General features: G+C 41.2%; 1 protein-coding gene across 1 annotated transcript in view; it reads right to left on the bottom strand.

Moving 5' to 3' along the window:
* ntn1b (netrin 1b) overlaps positions 1-16,818 on the bottom strand; it is a 54,414-nt gene extending 37,596 nt beyond the window's left edge. Inside the window, exons 1-2 of the mRNA XM_061749831.1 lie at positions 16,566-16,818; positions 15,442-16,485 (exon numbers count right to left, since the gene is read on the bottom strand). Coding sequence (XP_061605815.1) covers positions 15,442-16,456 — 1,015 coding nt within the window. The 5' untranslated portion in view covers positions 16,457-16,485; positions 16,566-16,818. The remainder of the gene's footprint in view (positions 1-15,441; positions 16,486-16,565) is intronic.
* Positions 16,819-19,904: the final 3,086 nt, after the last annotated feature.

Below are 19,904 nucleotides of genomic sequence, written 5' to 3'. Positions count from 1 at the left end.
TCCGTCTGAGGTCATTATTTTTCCCAGTGGTGGGCTGAAGTGGGAACCAGACACCCTGCATTATCTCCAACTCTCTATCATGAGAAATTGGGCCTTGATGTCTGTGTAAATAAGCGCAAACACAACGAAAACGTTCTACGAGCGCCTCGCTGGGGTTTACGTCAGAAGTTAAGGTTTTCCTGAAAGAGGAAACTGCCTCAGATAGAGACACTTTCTGTTGTCTGCTCCTGTGAGAGTGAAGTTGGGCTGTTGTTATATAGGTGAGACATCTGCTTCTTGGTAGCTGTGGTGAGCAGGACAAATACTGTTAAACACGGGATTCGATCACTGATGAGCCCATGCAACCAGACTGACCAAGAGAAGAATGACCATCAGAACAGTGATGTTTTCATATGAAACAAATGGTATGCAAATAGCATTGTTTTTGTATCTGGACTGCTGAATAGCCCTACAAATTCACAAGAGTTTTGATTCTCTTAATTTCCTAGCATATATTCTGGCTGCAATGCTTCCAGTTCGTTGTGGATGTTAGATTTTTTGTCCAATCACATTTCAGTCTCTACTTTATGTGCTGCCATGCCAATGTAATCTGTCCAGGTCCTTCAGAATCTGCCGTGCTGGTAGATGTAACTTGACAAACGACATTAGCAATGGGACAATGGGTTCCTTTAATTTATCAGATTTTAAATTCATTCTCACAGGGCCAATCTGGTATATATGGGGCAGAGAGCTGGCCCTCAAAATCTTTCCTTCGTTGTACTGGTTGGTCAGAGCAAGCCAAGTTCGACTAGCTCTCTAGTCTTAATAATCAGCATATCTTGGAGTGTATGATGTTCTTTCAATTGTCAGTTGTGTGGTAAATACAGAAAATGGTGACGCGAGAGACACAATGCAGTCTATTTGTTGGTTGACAGAAAACCGGAAAAACAGAATGTGCCTTTCCTCAAACACAACAGCCAAATTTAGTGGTTATGATGGAGGGTGTCGTCACGATGGTTGCATCTGCCATCATCAACACCATGCCAAAGAGCACTTAGCCAGCACTTAAGTGGCAAGACACAGGTGACCCATGCGTGATATAACACTAAAATGAGCGAGGCTGTAGATTGATTAGAATAAGGCACTCGTGGTGGGTGGTGCACCTCCAGAAGGTGGAAATAGTGTGAAAAAGATGTTTACACACGATTTGAGTCTTCACTTAATCCAACATGCATATTTTTTTTAATTGGAGGAGATTTTGGAGCACCTAAAGAGAACCCACACAAGCGCGGTGAGAATATGTAAATATCCAAAATAAACATCCAAATCAGGATTCCAGCCCGCATTCCAACCTAAACCTTCTTTGACAACGGGATTGAAGGCATACGACAATCCAAAAACATTGGCATTCGACTTCTCTTGTTGTATTGCAAGCACAAACTTTGAAGTGTGAGTGGATGACGTTGCAGATGTCATGTTCGTCATTATTTGTTTTTCTTTTACTTTAGGTTTTCCTAAGGTTTGACACTGAAGCACATAATTTTTCCATTTTTTTGTTTTGTTTACTATATCGGTGCATTGTTTGGTCTTGTATTTGTAGTTTTCCGTGTTCGTGCCGTCTTTGTCTGCTTGTTGTGTCATCGTCTGAAGCCGGGTCTTGTCAGCTTTATTCCTCGTGTCAGCCAATAAGCTCCTTCTCTACTTGTGTTCTTCTCATCTGTTCGTCATTAGTCTGTGTACTTAGTTCCCTTTCTCTGTTCATTCGGTTTCAGGTCGTTGTCGAATGTCATGTCATATGTCGATTCTTGCACATGTGGAATGTCTGTTCCCAGTTGTCCTCATTTTCCTAGTTTCTAGGATTGTTTTGAACTTTGAATTACCTCCAATTACCTCCATTTGCGTTTTTTTCTGTTAAATAACTATTTTGAGTTTTGACTGCCCTGCCTGCCTCTGCCTGGGTCATGAATACTTTTTCAAGCCATTGTACGTGGCACAATTGCATCCTGTTATATTGTATCTTGGTATAGTATTGATTTTTGCAATGGAATAGTACTTGTTTTAAGAGGTGGATTGAGTCTCCACTGACGCCCCAGGTGCACTTGGCTCCACCTGCCTTCGCCTCCTCTCCACCAAACTGAAAATGTTATATAAAAAGGTTTTCAACTAAAAATGGATAAACTGTGGCTTTTAGTGAGGAAAGCAAACTTTTGCAAAAGGGTCTCTAAGTGGAGAGAGTGGATATGCGCTTGCACAACTACGTCACATTCGTTAATGAATGTTAGAACACGGGATGTTGTGTGTGTGTTTCCTTAAACATAATAACCTTTATAACATTCATCCAGCATACTGCAAAATTTACTATGACCAGCAGAAGGTAATTACTCCTATAAGTCACATTCTCAATAATCTAAATATATACTGAGTAGAGTGTTAAAATACGATTTAAATTTTAGCACAAAGAATAAATACAATAATGTTCTGGTGTACCTAAAAATGTAGGGATGGAGTGCAAACATCACTGTCACACTGAGGTGCTTGTGTCGGGTGGAAGTGTAGCAGCAGAGCAGGCTTGGGGTCTCAAGCTGAGCTCCGAAGCGTGTCCCTCCACTGGCCAATTAATCATTCCTAGCCTGCCCTTCTTCACACTTTCCAAAGAGAATCAATGTGCACACCGTAGGTGGTCCTGATGCCACGCTGGATTTTCCCAGTCAACCCCCATGCAGACAGACTTCGGACAAAGGCTCAAGCATTCACACGCGCACACAGACTTGCGCGTCTATTTCAGCTATAAAATAAAGTTTACCACATAGAAAGGAAAATAAACAGCTGAGGAAACAGTTTGAAGTGTCACTGGCACACGACTGTACAAAGGATGAGGCCCAACAGATAGTGATGCATCCTCAAGTCACAATTCAGATAAGCTCAATGGTGCATAAGTTCAGGTAGAATCTCTTTCAGATCATTTTCAATCTAAAAAAGAGTATATCTTGCTTTATTTCTAAGCTAACTAGATTTTACTTGTCTTTAAAGAAAATTTAAGATTCAGTTTAATGCATGCACTGCTCAGTCGTATGCAGAAAAAAACTATAGATGAGGGATACAAATTCGCAATCAATGCTATGAAGTTGTTGCAGTCCACAAAAGCCCGTCACAGCACATGACAGTTTTAGTATGCTGTCAGAACCCTTTCTCTGTCAAAACGGCTCATTTCTGTCTTGAATTATGTGCTCAGAGAAACAACCAAATCTTGAAAACATGCAGCTCTTACCCACAGGACACTGGGCTGTAACACAACATGGATTATTTTATTTTAAATCTACAAAATGCTTTTCTTTGTTTAAATAGGCTTTTGTATACAGAAAAACTTTTTTCTTAAATCAGACGGGCTTACGTTGGAAGGACGACTTGAGGCGACAGAGTGAATGCCAGCTTTTGGAAGCATTGTTCTCATTGGTTTATGTGTTGATTTATTTTTTTGGTTGGATGTAGACTCCAGCCTTCATTATGGACCAGGGGCTCGTCACAAAAATGCATGCTACCCTTTTTCATGTTTGATATTATGATATAGTTGTTTTACTTTGTTTCAATATTTGTATGTTTAGTATGTTCTTGTTTATTTTCCGCCATCCTTATTTATGGTGCAAAAAAAAACTCAGCCGAGCTACAAACACACAATGTAATATGGACATCATGTAAAAATGTTATGTAAATTTGAGTCCTTTCTCGTAGATTGAAGTTTTTCGGGAAGTCTTCTTGTGTCATTTTGAACCAGGGGAAAATAGCTAATTCGAACCGTTGAAGCTCTTCTGTTTTCTCTTGCCATAAATATTTTCATTTCGATCGTTAATCGATAATATAATTGCTAAAATTGTTTCTAAATGTGTTCAAAATTTTTTATTAAACATGACATCTATTCTGTCTCTGGTTTTCCTCTGTCTTTTAATATTTAATGGATAATACAAATGTTTTTTGTGCACAGTCTCCTTCAAAAGCATTGGAACAGTGAGGCCAATTTCTTTATTTTTTTCCTTTTTTTTTGCTTTAACTGAAAACATTTGGGTTTGACATCAAAAGATGGATACAAGCAGTAACTGCATCAAGCCTGTAACACATTAACATCACCAAACTTTCATATTTTCCATGATTTTACCACAGCTTCTTTCAGTTGTTGTTGCTTTGGGGGATTAATCACTACCTGGCCAAATGCGTGCTCTATGGGGTTTAAGTCTCCAGATTGACGCAGTATTGACACTCAAACCTTCCACTTCTTTCCCCTGTTGAATTATGTTGTTGATTTGTCAGTATGTTTTGGGCCTTTTATCTTGCAACACGATGAAGGATCTTTTGCTGCTGCCATTGAGCACTTTGTAATTCTTTGTGTTCATATGTGTATGTAAAATACATACATTTATTCAGTTTAACCAACAAAATACAATACATAAACTGGATGAAAAAAATGCTGCCTTTACATTTTGATTGATAATGTAATCATGTCTGATAAATACCTAAGGTATCGTAACAGAACAATGTTTATTATCATGGTTGTAGTGTTTCAAATAGTTATGTCCTCCATTAGAAACTAGATAGGGTCATCCATCCATCCATCCATTTTCTACTGCTTACTACTGCTCGGGTCGCGGGGGCAGTAGCTTTAGCAGGGACGCCCAGACTTCCCTCTCCCCAGCCACTTCATCCAGCTCTTCCGGGGGGATCCCGAGGCGTTCCCAGGCCAGCCGAAGGACATAGTCTCTCCAGCGTGTCCTGGATCGTCCCCGGGGTCTCCTCCCGGTGGGACGTGCCTGGAACACCTCACCAGGAAGTGATCCGAATCAGATGCCCCAGCTACCTCATCTGGCTCCTCTCGATGTGAAGGAGCAGCGGCTCTACTCTGAGATCCTCCCGGATGACCGAGCTTCTCACCCTATCTCTAAGGGAGAGCCCGGACACCCTGCGGAGGAAACTCATTTCGGCCGCTTGTATCCTGGATCTTGTTCTTTCGGTCATGACCCACAGCTCATGACCATATGTGAGGGTAGGAACGAAGATCGACCGGTAAATTGAGAGCTTCGCCTTTCGGCTTAGCTCCTTCTTTACCACAACGGACCGATACAAAGTCCGCATCACTGCAGACGCTGCATCGATCCGCCTGTCGATCTCCCGTTCCCTCACTCGTGAACAAGACCCCAAGATACTTGAACTCCTCCACTTGGGGCAGGATCTCATCCCCGACCTGGAGCGGGCATGCCACCCTTTTCCAACTGAGGACCATGGTCTAAGATTTGGAGGTGCTGATTCTCATCCCAGCCGCTTCACACTCGGCTGCGAACTGCACCAGTGAGAGTTGGAGCTCACGGCTTGATGAAGCCAACAGAACCACATCATCAGCAGACACTACACCGAGCCGCCTGTCACTCTCTCGCTCCATTTTTCCCTCACTCGTGAACAAGACCCCAAGATACTTGAACTCCTCCAATTGGGGCAGGATTTCATTCCTGACCTGAAGAGCGCTCTCCACCCTTTTCTGACTGAGGACCATGGCTTTGTATTTGGTGGTGTTGATTCTCATCCCCACCGCTTCGCACTCAGACACGAACCGTTCCAGCGATAGGTGAAGATGTTTGATGAAGCAAACAGAACCACTTCATCTACAAAAAAACAGAGACGTAATACTGAGGCCACCAGACAGGACCACCTAAATGCTTTGGCTGCACCTAGAAATTCTGTCTATCGAGGTTATGAACAGAAAGTACCCTCTACATAGACATTGTAAAACACATGCAAGCACAGACATATGAAACAGAAAAGAAAGCAAATGTGCTTGACATTGACTGTTCCTCTGCATTTCCACTCACTAAACTGCTGCTGGCCACATTGTTTGACTTTTCCATTGCAGGACCCCCGAGCTTCAGTCAAGCTTCGTCATGTTCTAGATGACTGAGGCTCGTCAGTCCATCTAACTGGCACTCTGCTGCTGATGGGATTTTCAAGGGTGTGTGACTTTCAACCGTGTTGGAAGGCCAAGAAATATTCCCCAACCTGCCTCACACCTGTTTCCTATCAACCAGAGCAGGTTTTATGTTTGCTTTCACCTGGAATCAATTTTTTCCACATACTTATTCTCCTTTTTTCTTCACTACATCTTCTCATATTCTCATGTAATCTTTATTATTAAATCCAATTTGCTGTTTTGGGTCGGACTATTTATATAGCACATCTGAATGCTGTAATGTTCAAGCCCAAAGGGGAAACAACTATTGTAGTCATTAACTGGGATCTAAACAAACAACCGACCACAATAGCAACACATGCAGTTGTTTTTATGATTGTGTTCTGATCTTCTCTGTGTACATTCAATTCAAAAGCAGTGGTTGCCTATGCCATGGTACTGGCACACATCGATGGGCAAGGGAGTAAATGGGAAAAAGAAGAGAGGAGTGTGAATGAAGAATCATCACTAAAGATCTATGACATCATGCTTTTCTCCAATCATCACATGAGCCAATGCTAAGGAGCTCAAATGAGAGACAGATGGTGAGTTGGCCTGGCGGGGCCCAACCTGTTGACCCAAATGGAAGGCGGGCAGCACGATCAGCATGTCAGTGGTCCCAGTGGTCAGTCCCGTGGACAAAGATGGGCCAGAGAGACAGTAAGAGCTTCAGATACCTGTGGTTGGATCTTAAACCAAATTAAGAACTTCTCTTTCAAATGATGACTGGTTCTGTGTAGTATGGCATTTTGGGGCCTCAAGAGGCTGCTTGCTTCATGTCCGAACTGGTGTTGCCTCTTTCCGTGAGCTGCTTTCATGTGACGAACTTGTTGAGCAAAGAAAGAATGCACTGTTTTTAAAAGGTGCTCTTGTTGTTTTGACTTTCAAGACTCACAGCGTGACTTGCAAGCGGCAACACTGTTGATTTTTAAAACTCTTGCTTGGGTTTATGAGCAAACATGTTCCACATCCATCTCCAGAATGATCCACATTGTTAAATATTTTCTCAGCATGCATTTTACCTCTCCTTTTTTAGAACTATTGGAGTAACAGCGCAGCTCCCAGGATGATTGCCAACCGGTAATTGACACACTCATGTCCTTATTAATCCACTTTGCATGCAGTTCTTCAACTCTTATATGGACATGAGACAATTTTAGAATCTGTGAGTATGTTGTTTTTTTTTTTTTTTACAGTCCTTCAGAAAAACATTTATGAGGCCCACAATCTCTGTTCTAGTTCATCCCAAAGGTGTTTGATGGGATTGAGCTCAAGGCTCTCAAGTTCTTCTACATCAACATTATACAAGCATCCTAAGCTAGCACCGACCCTTTGTGCGGCAGTGTACTGCGCAAATAGAGTTTAGGATCATCAAAAGTAGCAAAGTAAGTACTCTCTGTAGGATAATAATAATAATTGCCACCGCCCTCATGCATTTCATGTGCCCCCCTTAAGACTGAGGTCTGGCGATGGTTCTGCCCATCTGAAAGCTGAGTGACAACTACAGTGAAAACCCGCGATCTTGGAGAACTGCCGCTAGGAAGTTTGTTAGACACGAGTGATATTGTACTCTGTGACAAAGTCGACGTTGCCACCCTACACTATCGGACAGGCAGGATCTACTGTACATTTGCTATGTCTTGTGAAATTGAAATTTGAAGTTTTAAAATTCAGTACGACAAGTCAACATTTTACTTATGCTAATGTACTTTGATGTCAGAGAGGATGTAATTTAGAAGATTTCAAGTTATACTGTTAAAAACAGAATATCACATTCAGAAGAAAGGGACAAATTAGCCATCTCATCTGAAGCATAAAGCTTTAGTAATGACAAGATGCATTGGGAGACTCAAGAAATCCATTATACCCTGAAACTATACATCCATTCATCCATTCTCTGTACTACTAGACGGGGTACACCATGCCCCAATTTGACGGGCAATCGCAGGGAAAAAAATAAACATACAACCATTCACACTCACAGATAATTTAGATAGACTTTTCAACTAACCTAAGAAACGTGTTTTTGGAATGTAGGAGGAAGCCGTTGTACCTGGAGAATCCAAGCACAGGAAAAAAAACATACACAGGAAGGCCAGATTTGAACCCCATATCGCCGACCCTTGAGGTGAATGTGCTAACTACTCTTCCCATGTGCAACCCGCACTAAAACTAGAATCAAAGTAGCACTGACTCACAGGTTGAGTGATGCAACTGAACAGTTGGATCTAAGAGATCAAATAGGATTTAGGTTCATTGAGGAAACATTCAGAACCCCTGAGAAAAGAAAACGGGTATCTGGGCTACAAATTAGAATTACTGGACAGTATCCTAAATTTACTGGAGTCCTACAATGTGTAGATAGTGAAACATCACTTGCTAATAACCCTTGCACCTCATCAGCATTCCAATTGAGCCATGAAAGGAAGCTAAAAAATAATTACTTGCATCACCAGCTGTTAGCCTTACCAGCCCTTCCTAACTCTAATGCGTAAACACTAAAAGGAACAATGGAATTCAACACAGAAACAGCTGAACCAAACAGCAGAACCTAGCACAACAAAGCTAAAGTGACAAGGTTAGAACTCCTTGCTTGGCCTGCAAGAAAGAAGATCACAAAATATTATCGTGTCCTGTCTCTGGATGTACATGACATGAAGAAAAGAAATTATTAAGAAACTAACGTGTGCTTTAGTTGCCACGAGTCAAGGAATGCAACACAAGCAATCATTGACACCCAACTTGTTTGCATGACAAGAAGACTCAAGAATCCAATTAATGCGTCTCGACTAGAACCAACGGTAATCAGATAACAACACACTGACAACAAATATTGTTAGTGTGATGGTCTCTAACATCTGAGCCTCAGAGAAGTCAGCAGACTAATGCATTTCTAGCCACACAAAGTAAGAGCATGTTTGTGTGATGGATCTACTTGATAAACTTAATATGATGGGTCAAGTACTATGTCTGAAACTCAGCACTAACGACAGCAACAGATGCAATCACACCCAGCCAAAAGATCCAGAATAGATAGTTTTCCTAGTTTTACGTCACACACCTGTGGACACGCCCGCTGCCGCCATCCTGGAGGTTGACGCATTATATCCCGGTGCTCTGTGAGTGTGTGAATAGAGAAATCTGCTTGATAGCTAATATCAAATAATGGTGAATTGCTGTACAGTGTTTGGCTTTAACAATACAGGTGGGAGGGACAAAGTCTCATTTGAGCGGCTTACTGGCACCAATCTGGAATCAGGGAGAAAAAAACAGAACATTTGCAAAGGAAAAGACTGAGATTGTGGCTTTTACAAATTCCAGTGCTCTTCAGTAAGTGTTGAAACATTTTTCAGGTAAACCTTCTCCCTTGGATGGAGAGAACCATGTTGACTGGGCACCAAATCTTAACCTGGACAATAATTCTTAATTGTTGCTGGCATCTGCTACTTGTTTTAACATTACTGTCCCGCTAGCATAAATATTTGCCAGCCAACATCCTCTATCCTTCACTTCTTGTGCACTTCTTCACCCATTGGGAACTGTTAAAAACTTACAACTATCACAACGCGTGTAGCAACTAAACATCAAGTCCATTTGAGTGTTTCTAGGAATTAGGGTGTTCACCCTCGCTAAGCTTTAGCAAACAATTTTTGGCCCAACAACGAAACGCTATCGTCAGGGTTTTATAGTTGCAAACTTTGACTTCACTAACATGTACAATAGTAATTGTTTCCAAATAAAAAACTTCCCCGTTGTAAACTTGACAATGCTCGGTTCTTATTTAATCAATATTAGACCTAGTATTAGCCTAGTATGGATTAATAACAGCTAAATGTACTGGTGGCCACAAAACTATCAATATATTCAACACATTTTAGAACTTATCCAATTACAGACATTATTTAAATACAACCCCAATTCCAATGAAGTTGGGACGTTGTGTTAAACATAAATAAAAACAGAATGATTTGCATATAATGTTCAACCTATATTTAATTGAATATACTACAAAGACAAGATATTTAATGTTCAAACTGATCAACTTTGTTGTTTTTAGCAAATAATCATTAACTAATAACATTAATTTTATGGCTGCAACACATTCCAAAAAAGCTGGGACCAGTGGCAAAAAAGACTGAGAAAGTTGAGGAATGCTCATCAAACACCTGTTTGGAACATCCCACAGGTGAACAGGCTAATTGGGAACAGGTGGGTGCCATGATTGGGTATAAAAGGAGCTTCCCTGAATTGCTCAGTCATTCACAAGCAAAGATGCGGCAAGGTTCACCTCTTTGTGAACAAGTGTGTGAGAAAATAGTCGAACAGTTTAAGGACAATGTTCCTCAACGTACAATTGCAAGGAATTTAGGGATTTCATCATCTACGGTCCATAATATCATCAAAAAGGTCAGAGAATCTGGAGAAATCACTGCATATAAGCGGCAAGGCCGAAAACCAACATTGAACACCCATGACCTTCAATCCCTTAGGTGGTACTTCATCAAAAACCGATATCACCACATGGGCTCAGGAACACTTCAGAAAACCAATGTCAGTAAACACAGTTCGGTGCTACATCCGTAAGTGCAACTTGAAAGTCTATTATGCAAAGCAAAAGCCATTTATCAACAACACAGAAATGCTGCCGGCTTCTCTGGGCCCGAGCTCATCTAAGATGGACTGATGCAAAGTGGAAAAGTGTTCTGTGGTCCGACGAGTCCACATTTTGCATTGTTTTTAGAAATTGTGGATTCCGTGTCCTCTGCGCCAAAGAGGAAAAGAACCATCCAGACTGTTATGGACACAAAGTTCAAAAGCCAGCATCTGTGATGGTATGGGGCCGTGTTAGTGCCAATGGTATGGATAAGATGCACATCTGTGAAGGCTCCATTAATGCTGAAAGGTACATACAGGTTTTGGAGAAACATATGCAGCCATGCGTCTTTTTCATGGACGGCCCTGCTTATTTCAGCAAGACAATGCCAAACCACATTCTGCATGTGTTACAACAGCGTGGCTTCGTAGTAAAAGAGTGCGGGTACTAAACTGGCCTGCCTGCAGTCCAGACGTGTCTCCTATTGAAAATGTGTGGCGCATTATGAAGCATAAAATACGACAACGGAGACCCTGGACTGTTGAACAGCTGAAGCTGTACATCAAGCAAGAATGGGAAAGAATTCCACCTACAAAGCTTCAACAATTTGTGTCTTCAGTTCCCAAACATTTATTGAATGTTGTTAAAAGAAAACGTGATGTAACACTGTGGTAAACATGACCCTGTCCCAGCTATTTCAGAATCAGAATCATCTTTATTTGCCAAGTATGTCCAAAACACACAAGGAATTTGTCTTGTGTCTTGGAACGTGTTGCAGCCATAAAATTCTAAGTGAATGATTATTTGCTAAAAACAATAAAGTTGATCAGTTTGAACATTAAATATCTTGTCTTTGTTGTGTATTCAATTAAATATAGGTTGAACATGATTTGCAAATCATTGTATTCTGTTTTTATTTGTTTAACACAACGTCCCAACTTCATTGGAATTTGGGTTGTAGAATTTTTAGCTTTATTCTCATTTGCCCATTTACCAATGTCAGTGCACCATTTGACTGTGTAGGGAGTTTTGTTTCAATAATCCTTAACCATATTTATAGGCAAGGCAAGCAAGGCAAATTTATTTATATAGTGGATTTCATACACAAGGTAACTCAATGTGCTTTACATGATTAAAAACATTGAAAAACAAAGAGTAAAAAGAGATTTAAGAACTTATTACTAATTTCATATGTACCTGTGGCTAAAAAGCGAAGAATGAAGAGTCACTATTTCCAAAACTTGCAAGTGGAGTCAATGGATGAGGCCACCATTGCCAACAGCCTCAGAAATATCCACAGTCTAACCTTTCTTGTTACCCATTTCATCTCTTGGTCTCATTATAATGTGGCCACAGCGGCCAGGGAAATCGCCGTCTTACTTGACAATCGTAGCATGTTGTTTGTGTTCAATAAAATGATAACATCTGGCGCCTCAAAACATTGTTTCCCAATTAGAACACCAGGAGTCAGTTTTTCAGTAGCGGCGAGTTGGTACGTGTGCAAGGGTCAATCGCCAGGTGTGCGGGTATGAGTCACCGGCTGTTATTTGTTCACGATTGTCCAGATCAGCCGCATTCGGCCACATTGCTGTGTGCGACGATCCTTAAATTAGGCAAGTGAAACGAGGTCCTTGTTCTTTGTGTTTATCTTGGAACTAATATTTTCTGTTCATTTGCAAGCAGTCTGATGGTACCAAGCTGCAAAGTGACGCACCCGTCTGAAAACATCTCGCCTGTTCATTGAACTGAGATACAGATACAATTACATAGTATTACCATGGCAAGAATAAAGCACAGAATTATACGTGTGAATGATAAAAGCTACCGTTTTCAACTCTCAGTATTAACTTGGCAAGCAAGCGTTTCCCACACAGTTGCCTTTACAGCCGATCACTCAGACCAGACTGTGGGTGGGGGGGTTGCCTGGTGGTACGGATTCATTGCTGCACTGCACATGGAGAGAATATGAAGCAGCTGCCTGGGACACAACACGTGCCATCATATGCGTTTTCTCTCAACGACATGAAATCTACACTCAGTAATCTACTGCTGGACATTGTTTTCTGTCTCTCGCTTGTCATCCAAGTTAAGGAGGAGTTTACAATTCATTGTTTTTACATTATTCAGAATTTGAACACTTTATTGATGGGGGATTTATTTTTGCTTAATTTTATTGTATACAATATAATTACTATACAGGTACTCACTTGTTTATCTTCTACTGCTGATTCTGTTCAGGGTCATGGGTGAAGTGTTTTGACGAAGAGTACATACACTACATAAAAGGTATAAATGTCATGGTATACATTTTTATCCTTCTATGGCGGTTAGGAATGTCCAAATATTAATTATAACATTGCCTTCACAGTTACATACAGTACATAGATACAGTAATTCAGTTTCCATTACGTCTTATGGGAAAATGTGTTTTAAAATACAAAATTTTACAGTTGATCGACCTGTGTTCAACCAGAAGAGATCATATTTTACTTCAGATTAATACTTCTGAGAGTGTGATTAAAACAGATACCACAGAGTACTGATATTTTTTCTGCAATAGTTGTCCATCTTTCCAAGGCAGACTTCATCCTGGATTAATGGCCAGTCAATTAAAGGGCACTTATAGAGACAGACAACAATTCACATTCGCACTCAATGAGTTGTTGTATAATATCCTTCCCTTTTCTATAGCGCGTATCCTCATTCAAGTCAGGGGTGCGTAGCAGCCTATTCCAGCTGATTTTTGGCAAGAGGCAATGTACACCCGGGACTGGTCGCCAGGCAGTCGCAATGCAGATACAAACACCTAAAGAGTTTTCAATGAACCTAACGTGCATGTTTTTGAAATCTGGAAGAGGCCAGAGGAGAAAATGCACAAAATGCATATTGTACCCTGTAGGATTTAGGATATCATTGTAACTTAATCATCCAGACTTATTATAAATGTATTTTTTTTATTATTTCAAATGTTTGTAAATCCCACTTAGAACCTCCTTTCTAAGAACAAATTTAAGAAAATGATTACAAACATTCACATATTGGTGAATCAGGCTGCATAATGTTTGTGTGTTGGGGGGTGGGTTCAATTTAGTTGCTCTTACACCAATGAGGGGGCTCCCAACTAACTAACCACTTTTCATCCCACCTGATTAAAGCCGTCTCATCCCCAGGTCTTCCCCCATGCTTTATGGTGTCAGACTCGCTTTATTTAATTTATCTCGTGACGTGCTCAGTCTGGCTTTTCTGTGTGTTTGTCATTTAAAAAATTATTATTTTTTTTTTAATCTGATGACACTGCTACTGCATGCAAACAAAAGGGAGTGGTGAAAGAGGGCCTCCCACACACAGCAAGATGGATGCCACAAGTGACAAGCTTTTTGTTTTAGTAAAATAGACTCACATGCCGCCTTTGCAAGGGGCCAAAGGCGGAGGCCAAGGGGAACAACTTGTTCACTTGTTCTGTTTGGTTGAGCAAACCGCTGCATTGTCACAACTTGTTACTTTTCCAGCTTTGCTTCACGGTACTCAGGCCCATGACTTGTTGATATAGCCCCACTGAAGTCACCCCCTTGCTCCGCTTGAAAAAAAAATAAATAAACATTACAGCTATATGTTTCACTTTCACTGAAATTTATAAATCAGAATTCAAATGACCTCCCACTGTGTTCTCTTTCGGAATCGCTTTTAAGGCGGCAGTTAATACACTGTAGGTACCATAAAATGTCACTGAAACTGCCCTAATCATCTGTCCAATCTGTAATGGCACCTTCTTAAGGAAACACAACACGCCCCTGAAGTCTAGCAATGAAGCTACAATGTTTCCTTCCCTCTGCAGTTTAGGGGACTTGCTCAAAGCAGCCGCGACACATTCGGATAGCTAGGCGCACTTGCTGTTGTTCAAATGACTTCCTACTCTTTCTTTTCTCCTCTGGAATTTTCCTTGGGTGCAGATAGAACTCAGAAGCCAACAAAGTGCATCCTCATCAATCAAATGAGCTGGATATTTAGGAAACAACACTTCTGCTTGCAGATATAGCTAGATGTGGTTGATTTATTTGAAAAGTTCATATAATACAAGACAATATTTGAATAATAGTATTTATCAACTGACTTTAATAAATGTCGTTTTTTGTTTTTTTTTAGCTACTGATTTTTCATTGCCAATGTCCATCCATACATTTTCTATACCAGTTCTCTTCACCCTGGATTGGCACCATTCAATTGTAGGGCACATATAGACATACAGACACTTACATATAAGGACAATTAAGAGTCTTCTATTAACCTAACATGCATGTTTTGGGAATGTGGGATGAAGTTGGGGTACCCGGAGAAAACCCATGCAAGTAAGGGGGATTATTATTATGACGATGATGATGAGGAGGAGGAGGAGGAGGAGGAGGAGGATGAGGATGATGATGATGATGAGGATGATGATGCTGAGGATGAACCAGCCAGGAAGGCCAGAGTTGAGATTCGAACCTCAACCTCAGAGTTGTGAGGAGGACGTGTCAACCACTTTATACCGTGTCCTTAATTACAATATCCATAAAATAATTGTGTTAAATTTCTCAAGATTCAAAATGTAACGTAGCTTAGAAAATGAAATCAAAAAACAGGGTGCATGGGTAGTAGTTTTTTTGTTTGTTTTGTTTTGTTTTGTTTCTTGTTTACCTTATGCATTATTAATTTGAAATGTGAGCATATAAAGCACGGGAATTATTATCTTTCGGGAGAATCTCTGGGTTCAATTCAATGGGTTGATGGGCAATCCCCGTGCGTAAAAGCAAAATTGGATCCCAAAATACTTGAGTATTATAATCATTTCTTTTTATTATTATTATTATGAAATTTCTTTTTTTTCTTTTTTCTTTTTGCTTACCCACACACTCGTTGGCCTCCCTCGCCGTGGCGCGCTGCCAGGGCCGGTCGTAGTGGAAAGGTTTGCACCTGTCGCACTCGGGTCCCGCCGTGTTGTGCTTACACTCGCACACCAGATGACCTTCTCTGTCCTTGACGCACTTGGACGCGTGGCCGTTGCACTTGCACCGTCCGCCCACCTGCAGGTCCGACACGGCGTAGTAGTAGGAGTCTCGGGCCAACTCCGAGTCGTCCTCGTTCTCGTCACCGAAGGTGTGCAGCCGGCTGAAGATCACCTTAATGTCGGTGGCCGTCACCCAGTCCTGGAGGACCGGGGAGTTGTCGAAGTCGTGCGCCGAGGGTCTTCCGTCCAGGGTGCTGAAGGCGATGAGACCCCCGGTCAGCGGGTGCATGTCCGTGTGGGAGTCCGTGCAGATGGCCTCCTGCTCGTTCTGCTTGGTGATCACCGCCTTGTTCTGCCGGTTGTACATCTTCTTGCACTGGGTCGAGTAGTACTGGAAGGGCACCCAGGACTTGCCGTAGTCCATGGACTTGTAGATGGCCATGGATTCTGGTCTGGGTGAGCAAAACTGCAGGCTCACGTAGGTGACCTCGAACTTCTTGCCCAAAGACAAGGTGAGGGTGACGTTTTGGGGATATTGCGCGTAGTTCTCCGACTGCCAGCAGGTGAGGTTATGCGGATTGTTCAGGTCCGTCAAATAAGCGGATGGGTGACATTTCTTTGGGTCCCCCGCGTCGCAGGTGTGGCATTCCCGCGTCCTTTCGTCGCCCTTCTCGGCCACGACGCAGTACCTGGCCGCGGGGGAGCCACACGTGCTGGACACGCGCACGTCCTTGCCGAAGGCTGAGTTGACAAAGTCGGGGATGCACCTTCGGGGGTTGCCGTTCTCGTCGTAGCACGGGTCCGGAGGAGAGGACTGGGCAGCAAACATGCTCAGCCCGTAGCCCCCGAAGACCCCCGCGGCCAGGGCGCACAGTGTCACTAAGGTCAGCCAAACCTCCAAAATCCTTTGCATCGTAGTCCGTGCGCCGCGGTGACTTTCTCCTGGCATGAGACAAGAAAATCATCAATTCAAAAATATTATGACGACTTTCGGTGGATTCACGTGTGTCAGATATTCTTACCAGAGAAACAACTTGAACGCCAATGAAACCTCCTCAGCCAGTCAGAGTGCTGCAAAACATCTAAAGATATGAATCATAACCTTTCCAGTTCATGTACAGAAAAACTTGGATTTAGTTTTTTCTTTCTGATAAAAAAAATAAATAAAAATAAATAACGCTGGCGGTGAGTGTCTCTGCCCGTGTTTGTCCACACACTGTCACACCTCTGGCCACCCTCGGCTCTGTCTGCCCCATTCCATATGTGGTGGGCTGCAGAAAAAGGGGGTCCTATCGCTCCTCGAAAGAGGCGAGGGACCTACCTCGGTGTGTCACTGGTGGGGGGACAGCGACATCTTGTGGCAACGGTAATGTACTACATTTACACTCTAAAAAAAATGCAGTTCTACAATATTGGACTCCTGGTTGCATATAGTACCATTGGACGCCACTGGGGATTTTTAGGGGATTCATTACTGGTTCTTTACAAAGGTGACTGCTCTATATAGCATCCATGATTCTGGATAGCAGACTTGACGTTGGAATGGTTCAAATTGGTCAAGAAATGTGGAAGGTGCAGGTCAATATGTATAAAGTTTATACATTTATAGGGACGGTGATCACTTTCTTTCCGATACAGTAAAGTACATGTCAAATAATTCTTACTTTAGTTGATATGGATCAGGTGTTAAAATAGGTTTGTAGTATTATGCACATGTAGAAAATAGTATCAAAATACAGTAATTCCAAGGTCTGCAACTTAAAGTGTTGTGCCTTTATATATAGTCACTTTGATCTGATCAATTACTGTATAATGCACACGTGTACTGTAGATGATAAACTGAAGGAAATGGCACTCCGCGACCCTTGTGAGGATAAGCGGCTCAGAAAATGGATGGATGGATGGGTTATTATGCTATAAAAACACCTATGGCAATTGTTTTTTTTTTATGTGAGAGGCAGTGTAAATGCCACTGGAAGTTGTGTTTACAGTACCCCAAGCAATAATGTAATTACGTGCCACTAACCTACCCTAATACAATGTCACGTCATAAATAAAGTACATATTTTTTTTATGAAAAACACTTGAATAGGCCATGAATATAAACAATGAAATGATAAAGACAATGGCTCCGAGACCCACTTTTGGGTCCCTTCCCACCAGTTGAGAATCACTAAATTAAAGTACAGTGTTGCATCGCTATATCGCGGCTCACCTATTGCAGATTTTTTTTTTCATATTCATATCATGCATAATTCGACATATCATGGGATTTTGAGTTAATGCTGCATTTTATTGTGGTCAAATAAACACTTCCTAGCCTAAAACATTAAAACTGGAAATGGAAAAAAAGAAAAAAATCATTAAAACACATATTACAAGAAAATAATTTTACATAGTGTCCATACTGTGTATTACTGTATGTTTAAGAGTTTCAAAGTCGTCTAAGAGTCTAGAACATGTTTATAAGAGTGTGGTAGAGGTTAATAGGAGTATGGGAACTATTAGTAAGAGTCTCGGGTGGTTCATAGAGTTTTAAAATAAATATATATAAATAATTGGAAAAAAAATTGTGTTTGCTATTGCGGTGGTGGTCCGGAACCTAACCCCCGCAATAAACTAGCAATTACTGTATGTTAATTACGCTATGATTTTACTGGTCTGGCTCACCAGACATCAAATTAGGCTGTCTATGGCCCCTCAACTACAATGAATTGAACACCCCTGCCTTCAATAATTTGAGTGAATCATTTCCTAAGTTCCTAACGTGTTTTTCTAAGCATTTGTCAATTCGTGTTTTCTAACAGGCAAAAAGATACATTTTTGTTGGCAGATTAGGCAACCCCTCAAATGAACTTAAACCTTTTTCTATAAAATACTTTGCATATAATATCAAAATAATGTCTAGTGTCAAGCTAAAAAAAAAAAAAAAAAAAAATGACTCATTCAGTTCCTGTTTTGTGATGTCGTTGGGTCTATTTTGAAAAAGCACACTAACAAAGGAAGATGCGGGTTTTGTTGCGCTTGGTACAATCAAGAAGATTTCGCATCTGCAGATAAAATACTGTACATTTTACTCTCTTAGGCAACTCATGGTTACTTTCTTGGTTTGTATTGTACTATTCCATTAATCTGTACTTTGTCTCAATCATGTCCTAAATTGACGATTGACAACTTTGTCCAAAAACTGCAGATATGTCATCTTCAGTAAAAGCTGTGTATCTAGAACACTCACTGTCCACAACATACAGTACATGAAGATCTCAAATACAGGAGTTGTAGTAAAAAAACAAAAACAAAAAAGGGCAGAGAACAATCATATTCTGCTGGGTCCAGTTTTCGTCAGTCCATTTCATCACAATGGTATGGGGACTGCAAGTGAAGGAATATGGACCTATTCGCAAAAAAAAAAAAGGAAAAAAAAGAAAAAAAGAATATAGCAATGACTAAAACCAAACAAAAACAGGGAAACTACATGCAGTTACCCAATGAGGCATGAAACAAGTGGAGGTCAAGAGTTGATTGAGGGAGGAGATGACTGACATTATAGAATAGAGAAACAAACTTAACCAGAAACTAGCATAATTCAAGTCCATAACAAAAATCAGTCAAGACCCAACTGTGAAGCTCACACTGGTGTTTTCCAACGTTTATTGAGCCAAGTCACAGCTAAAAAATCTCATAGCACACCACCAAACAAAAATGTCACAAAAAGTGGATAAACCAGGTTAATTATGTTCCTTCTGCCATTTCGTGGAATCGGATAAAAATTTTCTGCCTGTCACTATGTCACTGGCAGTTGAACAAAGATACATACTGTATGTAGTAAGTGAATAATTTTCGGACCAATTAAGTGAAATTGGATCATTTCCGGCGGCACGGTGGACGACTGGTTAACACATCGGCCTTGCAGTTCTGTGGACCCGGGTTCAAAATCCGACCTCGCCAGTGCGGATTTTGCATGTTCTCCCATGCCTGCGTGGGTAGGTTAATTGCCTTTTGGTGAGAATCTGAGTGTGAATTGTTGTTTGTCTATGTGTGCTGATTGGCTGCCGATCAGTTCAGGGTGTACCCCACCCCTCGCCCAGAGTCATCTGAGACAGACGACAGCATGGCAGCGACCCAAGTGAGTATAAGCGGTCCGGAAAATGGATGGATGGATCTATAATTTCCACACATGATGACCTCTCACGGGACACTCATGTTGTTGTTGTTGCTGGTTGGGAATCATTGCATGATACTGTACATGTCTAATTAAGTGTGAGGTTAACTAATGGTTCGTTGCTTAAAAAAAAAAATAATAAATTTGAAAAAAAGGGAGTAATTAGTACTAGTATTCGTTTTAGTGTTACTTCACTTTT

The sequence above is a fragment of the Phyllopteryx taeniolatus genome, chromosome 16, assembly GCF_024500385.1.
Source record: "Phyllopteryx taeniolatus isolate TA_2022b chromosome 16, UOR_Ptae_1.2, whole genome shotgun sequence".
Taxonomy (NCBI): Eukaryota; Metazoa; Chordata; class Actinopteri; order Syngnathiformes; family Syngnathidae; genus Phyllopteryx; species Phyllopteryx taeniolatus.
The sequence above is the reverse complement of the archived record's forward strand: the minus strand, read 5'-3'. Positions and strand labels throughout refer to the sequence as shown.